Source organism: Pagrus pagrus (genome assembly GCF_965226575.1).
Source record: "Pagrus pagrus genome assembly, chromosome: 16".
Lineage (NCBI taxonomy): Eukaryota > Metazoa > Chordata > Actinopteri > Spariformes > Sparidae > Pagrus > Pagrus pagrus.
Genome location: NC_140200.1, coordinates 8,098,806 through 8,118,346, shown reverse-complemented (window position 1 = coordinate 8,118,346; position 19,541 = coordinate 8,098,806). Strand labels below are relative to the sequence as shown.

The 19,541-nt window shown below is 44.6% G+C and overlaps 1 protein-coding gene across 1 annotated transcript; it reads left to right on the top strand.

Annotated features, from left to right (window-relative positions):
• The first annotated feature begins 9,693 nt into the window (after nucleotides 1–9,693).
• On the top strand, nucleotides 9,694–12,202 carry lratd1 (LRAT domain containing 1). Its single transcript, XM_084377172.1, has 2 exons — nucleotides 9,694–9,836; nucleotides 10,329–12,202. The coding sequence occupies exon 2, from the start codon at nucleotides 10,366–10,368 to the stop codon at nucleotides 11,152–11,154; it is 789 nt and encodes a 262-aa protein (XP_084233298.1). The 5' UTR covers nucleotides 9,694–9,836; nucleotides 10,329–10,365; the 3' UTR covers nucleotides 11,155–12,202.
• The last annotated feature ends 7,339 nt before the right edge of the window (nucleotides 12,203–19,541 follow it).

Genomic DNA, 19,541 nt, shown 5'->3' with positions numbered 1-19,541 from the left:
TCTTCATAGTACCACTGCAAACTTAATCATATTTTATTGAATCATACTGCAGACTAGATCAATAAAATCACCAACCAGACCAAAAATATGTCCCAGTAGTTGTTTATGATATCATATTTTAAGTCCTTTCAGTCTGTCATTTGTTTAAGTGTGACTTCTGTCACTCAACAGACCTTCACACCATCCCTCAGCTATAATTAACGAAGTGAACAAAAATAGAAAAACAATATGTTGGCGTCACACCATGAATGTGTCGATCACCCACCATCTGGAGCAGCCTCTCAGTCAACACTTTTTACTCAGCCGGATATTCGGTCCACAGTTGAAATCAAACAACTTTATTGACAGAGGTAACGGAAATTAGAGGAAAAAACATAGTTAATGTGTGCTAATGTGCTGAGAAAACAAAATGATGAATGTGCTTTGGTAAAAACAGCGGAGGAGGATAATCACAGCGAAGGCCGCTGATCTCTGAGCGTTAATTATTTTAACCTTTATCTGTCTCTGTGAGGTTTGCTTACACACACACTGACATGCGGGTGCAACCAGCTGCAATCGCACACATCCACCAAGCAGTCAGCTGGTCCACTGAGGCGTTTGATAGTTTAGTGCTGTGCTCAGCGGCACTTTGGCAGAAGATGTTCAGTGTTCAACTTAGGATTTCTGTCAAAGAAAAACAAATTATATGACTAAGGATAGTCACTGTTGATGGAAATGAGATCTTTCTTTATTAAAGGGGCACTATGGCCCTATGCCAAACTCAATTTTTTTATATTTACAATATTAATGAGGTAATAATACAAACTCAGAGATATTTATTTGTTCCATAACTGAATAAACAAGCTTTAGTTTGTTTATTCAGTTTGTTAAGGCATCGAAAATCAGTCAGTCAAGATCTTTCTCTCCTGTTGATTATGGATTTTACTCCATGTTAATCCAAGTTTTACTCCATCAAGTTTATCCCAGAATACATTTCACAAAAGTTGCATCAGGACCACTGAATGAGGCCAAGGCTGTACAAGTATACAATGTGTGCCTGGCGAGTATAACATGCGTCTCAGGAAAGAACAATCCTTCCTCACAATTGATTCAGTTGACCCTAAAAAAACATAAAAAGGAAAGCTACCCGCTGTGTTTTGAAAGCTGTGATCATATTGCAAAGCCAGCTCTGCGCACGAGAGAAAAAGCAGTCGTATCACATTCGTGTCCAAGACAATGACCTCTGTCTGACCTCTTTGATGTAACCCCCTCCTCTCTCTCAAACACACACACACTCACACACACATGGTCTGGTGGTGTTGCTGATGCTGGCACATTTGTGCTCTGGGACAAGAGTTGCTTCATTGGCACTGATTACCGCTTTATCCTTCCCCTGCAAACACCAGCCAACATCACCCTGCATACCAATGGACTACCAACCACAGAGAGATAAAGGGGAAGAGGGGGAAGAGGGAAAAGGGATGAAGAACGAAGGAAAGATGAGAGGAAATAGGGGAAGAAAGGAAACTGGGAAGTAATCAGGCCCACTGTGGTCAATACGGCAAAACATTTTACAGGGCTGTTTGTCAGACTAGCCCATATGATCTGTCACTTCAAGCTTAAATTTCTGAGTAGTCGATTCAGAGCAGAATAAACTACATAAAAATAAACCTTGACAGTATAAACCCTTTACTAGACAGAGGAGTGAGAGACGTGTTGGTTGTCAAGGAGCTCATATTGAATTGATTTCATCTGTTTGAATCCCATATTATACTCATTTTCATCTTCATGTTTAGGTTTACATGCTCGATTGTTCAAAAAACACACGTTTTCTCGTACTGTCAGAAGCTGCCGGACCTCTATTCACACTACACTTTAGCCCAGTCCCCCTGAAAGGCCCAGTCTGCTCTGATTGGCCGGCCACACAGGCCTGAGCAGGAAATAATATGGGAAGCAGGAAGCATACTGAAAACTGGATCAAGCATCAGAGGTGGTGCCCGTTCATTCAAGTTAAAGTTGCTCAATGGTGCATGAATCTATAAAAGTATAAAACAGTCATGATGTGTAACACGACAGCATCAACCTTATTCCTAGCCCCATGATACCTTTCACGAATTCAGGCGTGACTCTCGGCGTGTCCGGTCGCCTAACCAGAACTGGCATCTCCATGGTAACAGCACGCTGGTGGTACAGCATATCATTACATTCATGAAGATCTAGGTTGGCGGCTTTATTGAGTAACATTAAGCCCAATTAGCCTACACTTCCAAAGCCTTGAAAGTGGTGTTATGATACTTTTGTTACTAATGCTAGTTCTGCCGAGCACCGGAAGTATCGCCCATAATTGTTTCCCCAGTGACCTTCCCAGGAAACTTGTGCATAGTGTTGGGCAGAATTTACTAAACAATAATAATGGCATAACATGGCAATAAAAATCCTTTATCTTCTCTGTCCCCCAGACTTAGTTGTCTCCCCAATTTGCAGACTTTCGGCTGCTGTTCCTCTTTGAGTAAGCGTTTTGAATCCCTTTGTGGTGGTTTGCATGGTTTTTGCCCCCTCCCAGTGAGCAAAAAGTGGTCTAGATCACGTCTTTTAGACTTCATTTATGGACATCCAAGACGTTTGAAAGACCTCCTCTGGGAAGCCAGAATGAAAGTTTTTTATACGTCTATTCTGGACATTGTATAGACGTTTATATTTCGTAATTCTGGCTCTCCGTGGACGTCCAGATCATGGCCTGGCCCGACAGATATGATATGATATCAACCTGTTTTGGACGTCCACAGACGTTACCTGCTCAGTGGGCTGTTTGTTTGGAGTATGAATTCCACAGGTGGCCAATACAAATGGTCACAAATTGCACCTTTAAATCAGTTAATAAACGATGTTTGGTGAGCTGAAGCCAACCCGACTGAGGGCCACTGCACAGTTCATTGAGCTCCAACCTCCTGTCAACTCAGCATACTGTATGTTCCCACTATGATTTTGTTAACTATGTAGGATCACACTGGGCAATAATTCTGCTCTGTCAGTGCACTGCAGAGAGATAGAGTTCAGCCTGTCGGCCCTTTGCTGCACACGCACACACAGGTCTGTGAAAGGTGAAAGTCTTTTCAGAGCTGCGCGACTGAAGCAGCAATAAGCTGAAAATGAAGGAGAGTTGAATCCGCCGAAAGTTAACATTCACTGCCACATCGATGGGCTTCAGATGTGTCAGATGAGGGCCTCCTGAATGAGTCACAGTCCACAGTCTGAGGAGAGCTGATAAGACCTGACGGAAGACCTGCCTTTCAACGGGGAGACAGATTGAGTTGGAGCAAAACACATGGCGCGCACACACACAAAACCTGTCCACACGCTCCAGATAGAAATATAGAGCATTTGTGTTATGATAATATTGTATAAACATGGGAACTGATCATCACAAGTGGTGAACAGATTTTAAAAAACATTGCTCATACTTTATTCACTGAATCAAGAAAAGCGAAACAAAATTTCGAACAGACGAGTCGATTTTAAATCTAACTTCAGATTTATTTTCTCTTTTCAGATGGAGCATTGTTGTGCAAAGACAAACACGGTACAACAGATGAAGTTGTTATGTATTACAATGGGAGGACCGGCTGTATTTGGAGACGCACGGAGGGAGACTTTTTGGAACTGGTGTTAGACAGAAAACACATTTGCCAATTCAATCCCTCACATTGGCAAAAGGCGAGTTTCGTGACCAAACTATTCCAATTGCTTCCCCTGTCGCATAGCAAGATGTCTTGGGACAGCTTGATGCCATATGTGACTGCCTGGATATGAACCAGGGTCTTTAAGCCAGTAAAAAGACTCTTTACTGAGCACGTCTATTAAAGCTATACTGTTCCAAAACAGCAACTTCAGGCAAGCAGTGCTCAGTTTGTTTACGCACCTTCCAAACCCTCGCCTTTATAACTGGTAGCGACATCCACCATCTCTAAATGTCTCTCTCCTCTTGCTTGGAGAAACAGACGACGCTCTGACATGATGGCAAACATCTTCCATTTATGGCACAATTAATACGCTAGGACAGCCTAATTGATTTCCAGTAGGATTTTTGCCATTTATCCGGTTATTTATGCTGTAATTGGGCCCGTGTTCAATATCTAATGAAAATCCAAATGAAGGGTGCCGTCAGGGCGAGTAGGAGAAATTAGATTGAAATAGACTTTAGCATATTGCTGTGACAGCGAGAGTGCAGTTAAAAAACAAAACAAGTCTATCTGAGAGACACTGTACTATATCACAGGGAGCGGGGTGGTGAAGTGAGCTGACAAATTGACTATTTGCTAAATCCTGGCCCCCTTTAGTCACTGTTGCTGCCTGTCAAGCTTTCCATTCTCACACTGCACATGCTCAGTTTACAGTGATAATGCTGGCAGACTTACCTAATGAAAGTCACTTTTAAAACAATGGCTATTTGATTTCACACAGAAATAAACAAAAGAAAGCTTCTCATTTCTCGCAAACGGCTATGGATCTTTTTCAGCTAAAATGGCGGCTATTGCTAGCTTAGCCGTAGCTTGCTAGTGGCACTCACGGTACTGCAAAGTTTCCTGCAGCCAGAAAGCAGACCAGCAAACAAGGTAATTTTCCTCTTTCTCTTTGTATAGGAATTTTTAATCCAGTAATGTTTTTTATTTATAAAACTTTCCCAGAGCCAAGCTCTTTTTTTTTTATCAACTTGATGTCATTGCTTTAATCCTGGGCCAAACACGCTACATCCATGGCTAATGCTAATGCTATAACTCCATGAGTAGACTGAAAACATCTCCTAAAGGAGACTTTTTAACCTCTCCAGCTGATTCAGCTGACTATCTTTCGAGTCATTCGCTCCAATTACATTTGGAAAGTCTGGAAGAGCTGCACCGTTACACTGTTTTATTCACAGTCAAGTTAGCAAAGGGCTTAACTGGAGGTTAGCCGTTAGCCGTTTGGACAGCAAAAGTCTTAATGTGGAAGCTTTGCGGAAGGTCTGGGTAACTTCACACCCAGGGAGTCGGACTTTTTTAGCTTTGCGTGCCAACATTCATGGAAATGAACGGGGCTCCACCTCTGACGCTGTATCCAGATTTCCCTTACCATCCATGAGTCTTCTTCGATCGTGGGCCCAACGCCCCCACACTGATGAAGTATCCACCCTGCACAGAAGCCCTTAAGCAAGACGCTAAACATACAGTACATGCTCTTGAGGAAGACCAGATGTGAATGTTGTGTTTCGGCATTGCTTCAAGCAAAACTGCAACACTTTGGTTAAATAAAGGCTTTTTAAAAACTGAATTTTCGCTCAGTGGACTCGTGCCAGTGCAGATTTCTACTCTATGATTGCTTATTAACCAAGCAGGCGCCGAGCTACATTGCTCCCCTTTCCCACTAAGATAAAGACTGTGCTCACCTCGATAAAATAACACCCTCAAGGAAAGTCCTCACTGTGATTATAGATGTGATGATGATGATGTTGATGGCTACCATCTGCAGCACCTAAGCACCTACGATCACAGTCACATGCTGGAGGGGATAATTGCTTTTATATATTGTTTTCCGACGTTAAGTGGCATCCGATGCTTTTCATGTAGTACACATGCCCCAAAACAACAACTATAGTATATTTTGTTTTGCTGCATGTCCAAGTAATGACCGATAACCGATTTTTAAACTGAAAACCTTTGGGGTGCTGTCATTGCTATACACTGGCAAATGTAATTCTGATATATATTCATTGGGGAATAATAAATTGCAACAACATTCATTCCTGCTTATGCACACACATATGGCACCGGTGTGACTAATTGTCAGTGCGGCAACTGTCTTTATGTGGCATGACACACAGACAGAAGAGGTAATTGTACAGTAATTGTTGATGCAGCTGCAGCCTCTTTCCTGCTGCCTGTTCTGTTTGGCTCCTCAGCTTTTATACATCACAGAACCGTTTCTCACACTGGGCAGCAGCCGTCCGTGCGAGCGGAGAAACATGCTACTCAAGCACACTAATTTAATTTAAGGTGCCACATATTCATTCCAACAAAATGATATTCAGAGGCCTCCTGGGAGACGCTTTGGCAGTCGATCTTCCCCAGACTTTTCACTCCGTCACGAAATTGTCAGAGCGAGGACACAGAGCGCACCGCTTCTGAAGGGAAGAAACACACTGCGGGGGATTTGATTGGTTACGACTGAGGCAGCACCACCTGAACACGAGCCACACCTTTGGACTGAACCTTCCAAATATCAGCCACCCCCACGGTTCATTGACTCAGATTTGTTCTGTACACCACTGATAATAATGCCCTTTTTTTTTTTTCAACTGGCTCTGCTCTGTAGCCAACCCTGCTCTCTGACCTCTCTGGAAATGCACAAGCAAAAAGATTATTTTCCCCGCAGGGATCAATAGAATACCACGAAAAGGAAAAAGCTTACATTGTATTTTCTGCTTCCTCGATTTTTTTTATACTTACAAGAAACCCAGAGAAAAGGAGAGTCTTTTAATGATTTGGAGAGAAGAAAATGCTGAAATACCACCAACATACGAGGAGGTGTACAGTGATACGTCGACATGTCGTTCCCTTCTGAGTGCTGACCTCAGCTCTCACACGAAAACAGGTACATGGACAGAGCAGACAAAATGTCCTCGCTCTTTTTTTCTATACCTCACTCCGTGCACACTAATGCGTCATGTGCCTCGAGGGTTTGTGGCAGCTCTCTCTAAAGACACGCGGTGATGATGCAAGCATATAACGAAGCTTTCTCCGATTTATAGTCCATGAAAGAGTGGTCGGCAGCTGAGTGTGTGAGAGAATGAATGAATGAATACTCTTTCATTTTCACGTCTAGCCTTTCATCAGTCTACCTATGATTTCTTGTTCAGTCATGTGGACACGCTGACCTAACCGTATGCTAAATCACTGAGCGGCACCTGTCCATTACTGCAAAAGAGTCTGCTAAGTATTACTGGAAACATATTGGCTAGTTATCTCTAATATTATCATTATGACCCTGGTCATCTGTGTACATATGTGGTGTTGCTAATCTCCCTCTCTTCACCTCAGTGCTGTGTATGAGTGGAAACAGGTTGGGTCTCCTGATTGGACCTCTCGACGTGTTTGCAACCTCCAGATTGGACCAGACAGGATGACGGCAGCTTTGTTAAACCCCGGCCGATGACCTTTCTCCTTCCACTTCCAAGAAACAGGCAGCGTGGTGCTCTGTGTTTGTGTGTGTTCAGTGAATCTGAGTAATATGGAACAAGCCTGTTGTTAGATCTGTGACGGTGAAGTGTAAAGCTTGTTAAGCATATTCTGTGTATTGTAAATGTTTTTTCTGTCTTTTCTTGGGAGTGGGAAGAGAAGGGGAGTCACTTCACGCTATGTTCTGGTTGCCCTAGACCAGGGACGCAACATCATACCAAGTGCACTGTTTCCTCTGAGCCACAGTGGATCGTTTTCGTAACTTATAGAGCAACTGACATACCCTCCACCTCCGACACCACTGGAGGAGTTGCAGAGCCATTAGCCATGCTTCAACTGCTGCCGACTTGTTTATACATCTATAAAGCGCGTTATCGGAGTGGTTAGTTTAATATGAAACATAATTTTATACAACATATGCCGTAGGGGATCTTAGCTCTGTCTTTTTTACTTAGCAAAGTGATCCTTGACCTTTGGACCCCTGCTTTGGAGAAATATTCGGATCACGCAGGGACGTTATATCAAAAGGGTTTTCAATTAAAGCTCCAACCTCGGTGTCAGTCAAATCTCAGTCAGGAGCGGACTGTTTTCAGCAAAAATGGATCAAAACCGTCAAAGACAGTATATGATAAATGGACGGCGTGTTATTTTGCATGTTTGCACATTAGTGTGTCTGTTCGTAATTGAGACTGACGGACGTGTTTGAATACATTCATGCATAAATTTGCAGACAGCCGACCGTGTGTGTGTGTCACTGTTTTATCTGCATGGTATGGAGCCGCAGCGTATATGATTTAGTTAGTAATTAGGGAATAGAGACGTATCCAATTATTGGGGTTGTGAAATATCACCCTGTCTCAGTAGTTATTCCAGTACTGTCTGCCGCCTGCCTTATTATTACACCAGCCGCATATATGATTAGGTGTGTGTGTGTGTGTGTGTGTTTTTAAAGAGAGAGAGCAAAATACAGCATATATATATGTGTGTGTCCGGGGGAAGGCGGCGCCTACAAAGGAAACTCATTTCTGCTCATTGTAGATTATAGGTGGCAGGACCACATGCCCGTAGGAGCTGTAGCCAAAGCCATTGCTGACAGTCTCATGACACATTGTGAGTGTGTGAGTGAGTGTGTGTGTGTGTGGGCCAGAGTTGTGCCCATGCAGCGAAAAGGAATCCATCACATATACATTTCTTTCTCTTCCCGCCTTACTTTTAAGCACACAAAGGAAAGCGTTGCATCACGAACAAAGCATGCACTCCTGCCTTCACAAGGCGAAGCGTAAACACACAGAGAGTCACACTCCTAGCTGCATGGATGCCGCTTCCTGTGTGGGTGAGAGTGTGTAAAAAAAAAAAAAATCTTCACAATCGCATCTCACCTACTGGAAACACCAAGCGTCGCGGTCCTCTGCCTGTCACCAGTGGAAACAAAGAACAGGGGACCGTTCTATGTGCTGCAATCACCGACCATCTGGGAGAGACGCTGAGGAAGAGAGGAAAAGAAAATAAAATGAACAGATTTCCGACGTGGAGGTAGACAGAGGGAAAACACTCAGTGGTCTGTTATGAGCAGCGAGATGGCTATCTGCTGCTCTGGGCAGTGGTGATGAAAAGGAGCAGGAGAGGCGCAGGCTGCAGAGCGTGCATGACATATGTGTACTGTTTTGCAAGTATACAATATATTATGCATGCAAAGGTGAGTCACAGGCTTGCGCTTTTGATTTGCATTCCATTCCACTCATATTTTGTTTCCCGAGACATCAACACAAAGCAAAATATTACACAGTGTGTATTAATGTCCTTTGTTAATTATCCTCCTTTGTTTGGCTGCTACCTTGCACACCTGCCTCCAGCCCCTCCCTTCACAGCCACTGCCTCACACACACACACACACACACACATGCACACACTCTGAGACAAGACAGAACATGTAGATGTGGAGCTGGTGAAGCATGTGCGCGTCATTTACGAGCTACACGTGGGAACAGGAGGACTCAGGAGGGAAGGGGAGGAGAGGGGAGGAGGGGGACACATTTGGCATGTCCTGCAGTGACAGTGCGCATGCGATAAGAGCGCGGTTTGGGAGTTATATTTTTTTTATTCTAAGATAGTGCGGATGTTTACGGCACATCAGAGCGCAGTGGAAACTCTCGTCTCATATGCTCGTCTTGAGATATGCGCGCTCTTATCGCTGCTGACTGTTTGCCTTGAACTTTTACACACGGGCTCCGCCGGTCATGTCGAGAATTCCTCAGCTCTCCCACAACAAAACACCATGCCACGGTAACAGCCGCCTATCGCCGCCAGCCGCCCTGCGCGCCTCTCATTGGCTCCTCCCGCTGACTGGCGTACTCCTCCGTCGTTCCCGTTGGCTCGCCGGCGACGGACCCCGTGACTGCGCACCAGTCAGACCCGGAGAGGGCGGGGCGCGGCGGGCGAGGCGGAGCTCTCCGTGGTACTTAAATGGAGCTGGTGCTGAAAGAAGTAGAAGTACTAGAACGCACTGGGTGCGCGGTGCGAAGCGTGACAGACAAGTGTGAGAAGAGAGAGGAAGGAAGAAGAGAAAGAAGGGGAGCAGGGGACGGTGCAGCCCTCTGTACTCATGGACCAGCAGGATATTTAACCATTTGCCAGGGGAGCGCACAGGTATCCTCTCCTTCCTCCAGTTTTCCTCTCATTTTTCGTGCGCCGTGCGTAAAAGACACAGGACTTGGCTTTGTGCACAGCGCTCTCTCTTCCCTCTCACACTATTTTTCTCGCTTTTTTTTCCTCCTTCCCTTGTTTCCTCTGCATGGGAACCTCGAGCTCTTTTACATTCCGCTGGAATTAATGATTGACTAATGGGTGTGAGAGGGAGCAAGGGGCAGCGGATCATTGATTGTGTTAGTGTACTCTTTGCGGCTCAATAACACGAGAGAGCTCTGTACCTCTGTACAGGTGACTGCTCGCAAGTGTTGAACGCTTTGTTTTTTTTTTGTTTTTTTTTTTATCTGCTGAAGCAAAGGGGATTTAAAGGCAGCCAAGCGTTTGTGCATAATGTGCCTCGTTCTGTGAAAAGGTGTGTGTTTTACGCTACTGACACCTCTCTCTCTCTCTCTCTCTCTCTCTCTATCTGTATATCTTGTCTATCTCTCTCAGACACCGCAGTCCATGCCTCTGCCTTGCCAGGTCATTGATGGGAAATCAACTGGATCGGATCACCCACCTCAACTACAGCGAGCTGCCCACGGGGGATCCGTCCGGGCTGGAGAAGGACGAGCTTCGGGTCGGCGTCGCCTACTTCTTCTCTGACGAAGAGGAGGAGGTGGACGACCGCACTCCGTCCGACTGCGGCTTCACCAAGGACCACAGCCCGGCCGAGGAGGGACCCTTCTCGGTCAGCGAGGTGGAGTACTCGGCCTTCTGCTCCCAGGAATGCATCTTCTCCAAGCTGCGGGAGAACGAGGACCTGAACGTGTACTCGGCCAAAACTTTGCTGACTATGTGCAAACCGGGCGACCTGCTGGAGCTGGTGGCCACCGCGCAAGCCCCCCACTGGGCCATCTACGAGCAGGACGACCAGGTGATTCATCTGCACAAGGGCGAGATCCGCAAGGACAGCCTGCTTGAGGTCAGCAACGGGCGCCACGGGAGGATAGTCAACAATCGGTACCGGTACCGGCCGCTTCCCCCTGACCTAGTGATGCAGAACGCGGTGGGACACCTGGGCCTGAGCAGCGAGGAGATATGCTGGACCAACTCGGAAAGTTTCGCAGCCTGGTGCCGCTTTGGGAAACGGGAGTTCAAAGCCGGGGGAGAGGCGCACTCAGCGGAGCAGCAGTATTTCCTCAAAGTGCATCTGTCCGGCAGCGGGGTGCACACTCTGGTCTTTCGCAGCCTGGAGGACATGATCCGGGAGAGGAGGCGAGTGGACGCCAGTGGAATTCTCAAAGAGCTGTCTTTGGTTAACGGGGGCAAGGAGTGATCAGGGATTCCGTTTGATATCCGCTCCTCCACTCCCTCCCTACTCTTCTCTCCCCCCCCCTCCTCTTCCTCTTCCTCCTCCTCCTCCTCCTACCCTCCTACCGCTGCCTCTCCTCGCCAAACGCGCACGGACGCACAGAGTCTTGCGCGCACACACGAACGTACTCCTCTCGGCGCACTCAAGCACACGGACGCGCACACATGCAAAAAGGAAAAAGGACCTGTTGGCTCTGGACTGGTCTTGTTTTGTTGCGTCTGGACCACAGAGGCGCTCTGTGGGATTTTTTCCCCCCTTGAAATTGCAAGTGTTTGGAGAAAAAACTGAACGAGAGCGGCCATACAAACAGACAACGCCCCTTCCGATTTAAACCTGAGTGGAGGAGGGGGGGGGGACGCACGACCTCTTACTCAAACCCATTGCCCCGACAAAAACGCGAAATCACCTTTACAGACCAGCACATAGCGCACACGGCTCGGTTTGGTTTTCTGTTTAATTTCTCGGGATAATGGAACTGGCCCCTTCCTGCTGCGGCAGACCAGACGGTGAGACCGGGAGAGGGAGAGATGTGTGTGTTGTTGGGGGGTGGTGGTTAAAGATGAAAGATAGGATCCGGGATGGCAAAAAAAAAAAAAGTCTCCCTTATATTTTTTTACTGTTAGCTTTAAAGACCGAGACTGACCATAACACAGATCCAAGCCACTAATCCATAGACAGTCCCAGATGGCTACGCAGTTGCCTAAACAAAGCATTTTTGGCTTGTACGAGCTCTCCTTTCTTTGCCATAAACAAGAGTATTGTCATTTTTCCACAATGCTGTCATCCTGCTCCACAGCACCGGATGTATGTGTAAAAGTGTATTCATATATTGATTTCAATTATGAGTCCCTTATTTTTGTATTTAAGTTTAGTGGAATTGAACCCTGATCTCTCTTTTTTTTGGTTTCAAAATAAACGGAGGTTGGAATATGAAAAAAAAAAACAACAACAACAAACCACTTGGTCCAGCAGGTGTGATTACTGCACGCACATAAAAACACACACGAGCCCCTCGCGCGCACGTGCACACAGAGGGATGTATGAATTATTGATGCCCCAGTGCCTCCTGACCTGCCTCGAGCCAAAAGCAGGCTTCATATATCCGGCACAGAGTGTGGAAGGCTGTAAAAACGGTCATCTGCATCAAAATCCATAAAAGGCTTCCTGAAAAAAAAAAAAAATCCATATGGGATGTGGCAGCTACAGTGCGCAGAGTCAATGGGAACATACAGTGTTTGGCCCCCGGCTGTGCTTTTTGTTTTGTTTTCTTTCTTTCCATGTGTGGGTTTTACACATTTCACAGGCGTGTTGATCTCCTGATTATTTCAAACTTAAGCTGGCTGCTTAGAATCACATTACACATCTGCATCGTGAACAAGATGTCCCCCCCCCCTCCCGTTTAAATCTTATCACGAGGAGGCACACTGTGCTGTTATGGTGCTTATCTCTGGATTGATGTTTTCACTCCTCGGCTATGAGACTCTTCCCTTTCTCTCCTGATGTGTAGTATCGGTGGAGGTGGGATCAATGACCTCGCTAGCCCACCTTCCCTTGTCTGCTTATGTTTGCTTAATTGAGTCTGAAAGGACCGGAGAGTAGATTTATGGGAAGGTTCTGCTGTAATGTGTCTTTATGCTGCATCTGTGATGCATTTGTGATTGTATTCATAAGCTGAGGAGGATCTGAAATATATCACTTCTCCACAATGGAGCCGCTTGAATCCTCACCTCTAGGTTTGTGTGGTTTAAGTCTCAATGTGGTCGTAAACAGCAGAGCTGCAGCTGCTAAATGCAGCTGGAGAGGCATGGCAGACAAAGAGTTTCTATGTGTGTGACAGAGAGAGAGTGAAAGGAAAACCAGCAGCGTGTGTTTGTCTCTGGTGGGACTGATTTAGTTTGGTGTGGGTGATGTTTGTAGCACTGACAGGCTCAATCAGACACAGATCTTCAGTCTGTTCTGTGTGTGTGTGTGTGTGTGTGTGTGTGTGTGTGTGTGTGTGTGTGTGTGCACACTAATAAGCTTGTGAATCTTGTAAATGTGCCTTGAGAAGATTTTCTCCAGCTATTGACCCAAATGCTTTATTCAATTGGCTTTGCTGTGAATATATTGACACATTTCTCTCGTTAACTCCATTTCCTCTAATTCCCTTTTTCGCCTCCGCTGGCTGCTGTTTCTCACGTCTCTGCTCCGCTCTGCGTTGCTTTGACTCTCTTCACCTTTGTTTTCTTTTCACCAGAGACAAAAAATAAATGTTGTCTCTGCATAGCAAAACCACACTGGCATAAAAATCCGTTTTGGTTTTTGAAATTGGCAGAAACAGAAATCGTGCTTCAAAGTGAAGATGTGAAATTTGATCAGAATTTAAAGGGGCACTATGTCGTTTGGAGAAGAAATTGAAAGTCTATTCATAGCTGAATAAACGAGCTGTTCTCAGAGGATCATAAGCTAGAAAGGTGGCAGGGCCCGCCACGTATAAACAAAGTAAAACAGCATGAAATTGTGTTGTCCTTTAGCGTCAGTTTGTCTGTTGAGTCGTGAAAATGCAGAGAGCTTGTTTATTTAGGCATCAGAATTCAGTCAATGAAGATCTTTCTCTTCTTTCCTCCCCAAAAAACTACATAATGCACCTTTAAAGTCATTTCAATCACACAAACATCATCTCGTTCTTGCTAACAAACATCATTTTCTGTTTTCTATTGTTCTATCCCTCTGCTTTCTCCTGATGACTGTTCTGCCTGTTCAGGATATTTTTAAATTGAGGTTGCCCCAGGTGTGTGTGTGTGTGCGTGTGTGTGTGTGAGTGAGTGAGTGCATCAGACATCCCATGTGAGTTTGAAGAATCAGGGTACTGGGGCAGCTGGTGTTAAGAGTTTGTATGTGTGTTTGTGGTCTGTGACTAATAGGCCTCGGAGACAGATTCACCAATGTGTGTGCGCGCGCTCGCTCTTGAGGCAGACAATTTACACCACATTGTTAGCTTGAGGAGATGCTTCCACCATCTGACATGACATTAAACGTATGTTTACCCTGTATCTAGTGTGTGTGTGTGTGTGTGAAGGTGAAAGTGTGAGACCTAACTACCGAAGCTGTGGGTGTCAGTTTGTGGATATACTTTTACATATCAGCCATATGCTGTGTGCATATATATTTATGAGAGTCTGCATCTTTGTATCCATCAGTGTGAAAATAAGCGCTGTTACTAGGGAAACTCCAGCCACTGTCGTACTGTGTACCCACTTAGGTCTTGTGTCTGCATGCATGTGTGTGTGGCTGTGCAAACCCTCCACAGCTTAAAGCTGGTTGTTAGCCTTAATAGCTTCTCATGTAAGACAAACATACGACAACCAGATCTCTTCCTCCCTCTCTCACATACACACTGAGGACCTGATATTGCTCCTTTGTGCAGTGGCATGGATGTATTCAATTCACATGGGGGTTTGTCCTCAGTGTGTGTGTGTGTGAGCATCTGGACAAAGCGGATCCCTGCTCTGTCTGCTGCCAGCTAAATCAGTGGTCCCAGAGGAGATGTTCTAGGGAGGAGGGAACAAGGCAGAATATCCTGTCTGCGTGCAGCTTTAAGAGGATCTCCCTCTAATCTAGACACTGGCCTGGACTCCCAGTAGACTTGAGTGTCTTGTTTTCCTCTTCTGCCATTCTTTAGGTTGGGTGCTTTACTCAGGGACGCAGACAACACAGCTGCTGTTGTAAATGAGGCAGTGGTAAATGGGTTACATGCTGTGAAACCATTGGAAACACATTTTCTCGTAACATCTGTTGTAAAATTACGTTTACATCACACGCAGTATTTCTGTGTTCGAATGGGCCCCTACATACTAACATTAATGCCTTTGTTATTTGAATTACATGGTCAGCTGGACCTGCTTATCAATCCCCTCAAAGCATTGTCTTTGTGAAAAACTGATGAAGTGTAACATGGACAGGTGCTTCAGCGGTGATCCTTTAGGCTGAGGTCTGAAGGTGTATCTGATACGGCCGGGTTGGTGTTGTTCCTAGAACATGATGATGATGTTGTTCCAGGACTATTGTTGCATTGCTGTTGCAATTTCATAGCTTTGTGACTCGTGTTAGTGTTGATCCTGGAACATTATGAATAATGTTGCTGTGGGGCTATGATTTCAACAAAATGCTGCACTGAGTACACTGAAATAGCTTCTTATTTTCTGTTTCTGTTTGGTTAGGTTTGGTTAGGCAACACTTGGTGAGGTTTAGGCAAAAAATACTTGGTTAGGTTTAGGAAAACATGGTTATGGTCAAAATTATCACCTTTCATAATGTTAAACATGTACTTGAAAGGATAGCTTCCCTCATGTGCATATTTTTCTATTCTTTTACCTGGAGTAGAAAACATTATTGGTGAGGTGAAATGATGGTCCTGGGGAAACATTAATTATGTTCTTGAGGAACAACACCAGCACCATGATAATCAGAGTGTGATAACTGGATGCAGCATCCTAATCTGTCATCAGTATTTTATCAGTTCAATAACTTTAAGCTCTTGCACACTATGAAGTCTTAAAGGATACGTCTGGTGATTTTCTATTTCCCATGAAAAGACCAAAAACAACGATGAACTCGTCCTAGTAATAAGTACATTGTCTGTGGATCCAAAAAACTCCATTGTTGAACAGAAACTATTAAGAACACACCGCTGAGCCGCATCACTGCCCTGGGTGACATCTTACTTTATTATGATGAACGTGGGTGCTACTTTATCTTGACTTAGTCCCACATACACCATCCTGCTGCTGTAAATACTCACAAGAGCTCAAATGAATCCCCAAGAAAAACAGTATCCACTGCTGTTTGAGTAATGTTTGCAAAAACTACAGTGCCCAGCTGTTTTGGGAAATGACTTAGCCCTTTTTTAATGAAATATTGTATTTGTGACCTGCTTTTATCAAGATTTACAACTTCAGTAAGAACTAATGGTCTTGCAGCTGAAAGCCACATGCAGGGTAGGGGACTTTGTCTTTTCAGGGTATTTGTTGCGGTAACATATATATAGAAAATCACCAACCCTTTCCTTTAATGACAGGCAAAGAAGGCTCGAACTCAATAGACACTTTCACTTAAGCTTTAAATAATGAAAGTAGCAGTGCGGTCAGTGTGGTTTTGTATGATCTCAAGTGTAAGGATCACTTACACTTAGCAAGGGAAGACCTGTGGAAAAACGGGGAATCCCTGCTCTATAGCGACTTGTGGTAATAGTTTCATGTTTGTGTTGAGGTGGAGCACACAAAACTCCCCACACACATATAATAGCTTGTCAACATGCTTCCAGCACTAAACAATGCCAGTCTTACAACTTGAAACTCCAACCTGCATGCAAAGACAAGTCTCGCCCCGCCCAGCTTTAGGCTCAACAGGTGGACTAACTGACATGCAAATAAACAACCCTGTTCAAACAGGATCCTTTGTCTGCAACTGCCGCTGTGGATTAAGTGCTGCACCCTCTCAACACCTATTGGCTCAATTCAAATTAGTACTGTGTGATAGTTGGGAAGAAATGTGCGAACAAGGACATGTTTTGTGTGTCAGTGGTAACTTGGAGTGTTACTGCTTTTTTGTACTTTTTTGTGAAGGAAGGTTGTATTTTTGTCACCAGGTGTGGGTTTAGTTTGTGTATTTCTATTTTAGGGGGGCAGTAGTGGGGGAAAAAAAACATCTATTCAGGAGTTTGCTTGAGTCAATGGCATAGGAAGCATTGGAAATGTTAGTGGGACAGTAATTAACAGTTAGCAAACGGATGAGCGAGGCTGCTCTCAGTGTGCTTGTGTGTGTGTGAAATGAAATTTCATACTTAATAATCTTGGGTAGTTTAATCTGAATCATATCTAAAGGTGCTATATGCAACTGCTAACTGTGGCAACTTTGGGTAGTTAGCTCAGATAGCCATGCGGCTAGCAGTTTGGACTTGGAGCTCAGGGACCAGGGCTAGCTGCTTAGCATGCTAACTTCAGCAGATATCTCTCTGCAACACAACACAGAGACATCACAATGTCGAACCTGCTTTGTTTTCAACTAGAATTCTTCCATGCTGCCACTTAAATCAGTTGATCACGTGTTTCTGAAAAGTGACAGTTAACTTCCTTTCTTTCTCTTCTTTGTGCCTTTAACTTTTAAAAAGCCTCCCGTGGACGCGCGTTGTACACTAGCATCTTGCTATAAAAACACTGCAGTGCATCTGGGGCTTGTGCATGGTTATACTGTACGCTGCAGCACCAATGTTACTGTTATGCCCCATGCGAAAAATAAATATACCAAACTAAAGTACAGCTGTGGAGTAAATGTAGAGGAGTGAAAAAGAAAATATATGCAATTGCCCTCTAAAATGTACAATGTAGCATACAATGGAGTTAATCGGGTAAAGTAGTACCTCAAACCTGTACTTAAATGCAGCTGTTAAAAGCTCCTAAAACTACAGCTTTATGGAGTTGACGATATTACCATAAAAAGTGTGAAGGTCTTGGGTCTTTTTTTTTTTTGGCACTGTGTTTGTATAACACTTTCAGGTGATGAAACCCAACTATACCATTTCAGCTCATGAATTTCCTACTCTGAGGGCAGGTGTTCCAGCATTTGACTCTGCTTCACTGAGTTAAGGGACCGCATGGCCTCAGGATACGCGCTCTGCCGCAGCTGCACCGCTCGGCCCTCTCCACCTCTGTCAGGAGACACCGACTGCTAAATGTCAGCAGCATATCCTCAGCAACCTCCCAAAATGTTGTCGGAGTACCTTTCATTCACTCGGCTGCATGGCTTTACAAACATCACACTTTATGTTTACTCCGAGCGCCGAGGATGAAGATATTTGATTGCTTTCTCGGAAGAGAAAAGAGAAAAATCGGCCGTCATGGGATTCGGCCATGTTGAGGATGACATTTGTGAGGTGAAATCCAATTTGGGGCGAGGATGAAATGAAGGATTTTGACCGCCGAAGTCGTTTCCCATTCCTTTTGACGGCAGTGGGTCTCATTCACAAACATTTGGTAAATGTCTCATCCCATTTGCTCTTAGGTCTTTCATAATGAGTGTTTTACAAAGCAGCCACCGCTCCCTTAAATCAGCTCCATTTAACAGCTTTTCCCCCCCCCCATAATTAATGTGCAAGGCTGTAGTTTCCTCAACGCATTTGTACATAATAATGAGCAATTGGGCGCTGATAAAACATTGATGCAAAGTGATTTTCTATGAAAACATCTTTAACAAGAGGAATGTAGTTTGAATTTATTTTATTATTAAGGGTAATGACTTGCTTTCCCACCTCCTGTGGAGGTCAGAATCAGCAGTTTCTAGCTCAATGACACTCCAGCAGCTCCAACAGAGGGTTTGACTGGTTAAAGGAAAAATGTCTTATCCTTCAGTCCACCCTGCAGCCCTGACGGTTTTATGTGTGTGGCCTCCTCCTCTTCCTCCTCCTCCTCACTTCTTAATGAGTGAGAAGAGAAACTACCCTCGGGCTGTGGCCCCGGCGCAATCACGGTGTGATTAATGGGAAAGACCTAACATGGCCCCATCTTTCCGTCCCTGTGGTTTTAACCCTTTTTAAAAAGTCACAGGAAAAGGTTATTGTAAATGTCATTATGAGCATTTCACAAACCATCCTGGCTGCCTTGCTCTGAATAACCCGCCTCGCTAAATGTCATTCTCTTAACATTTTGTCATGTTATACTCCAGAGTGTTTCCGCAGCAAAAGGTTTATATTTTCTTACCGTTTCATAATGTTTCTCTGTACGCCCGGAAATTTCTCTCGCATCTCTTACAATTGCACACTGTTGAATAATGCCCTCAGTGAATTCATTTTCACAGGAGGGAGTTTGAACAGAGAACCTTGAGTTTTTTTTTTTTCCCTCTCTCTCTCTTTCAGTCGCACACTGCAGAGGTTTATGTGAGGATGTTGGTTAGTCTCTCTTTCTTTCTCTCTATGTGTGGATATGAACTTTAAAACAAACGTGTGGTCATTGGACATTCACTGTGCGGCCTGCTCAGGCTGTTTAAGCGGTGAAATGTTGGTGAGAAAAGAACGAAGCTCATCCAGACCCGCAGTGCATATTTATGTATATTTATGACCATGGCTCATGCCCAGCTCAATACAACAACATTTATGCGATAGGGCTGGGCAATAAAGAAGAAATATCTCAATACTTTCAAGACCTTCGACTATATACTGTAGAGCTCAGTATTTATTGACTTTCTCTAAATAAAAGGGTTTGTATAAAAGAAGACTAATTGAGGCTAACCAGCCTCTGATACTGTGAATAGTACAAAGTACACAGTGGTACGGTTTGTAAAATTAGAGTCAACTGCAAAGTAATGAAAGAAAACACGGA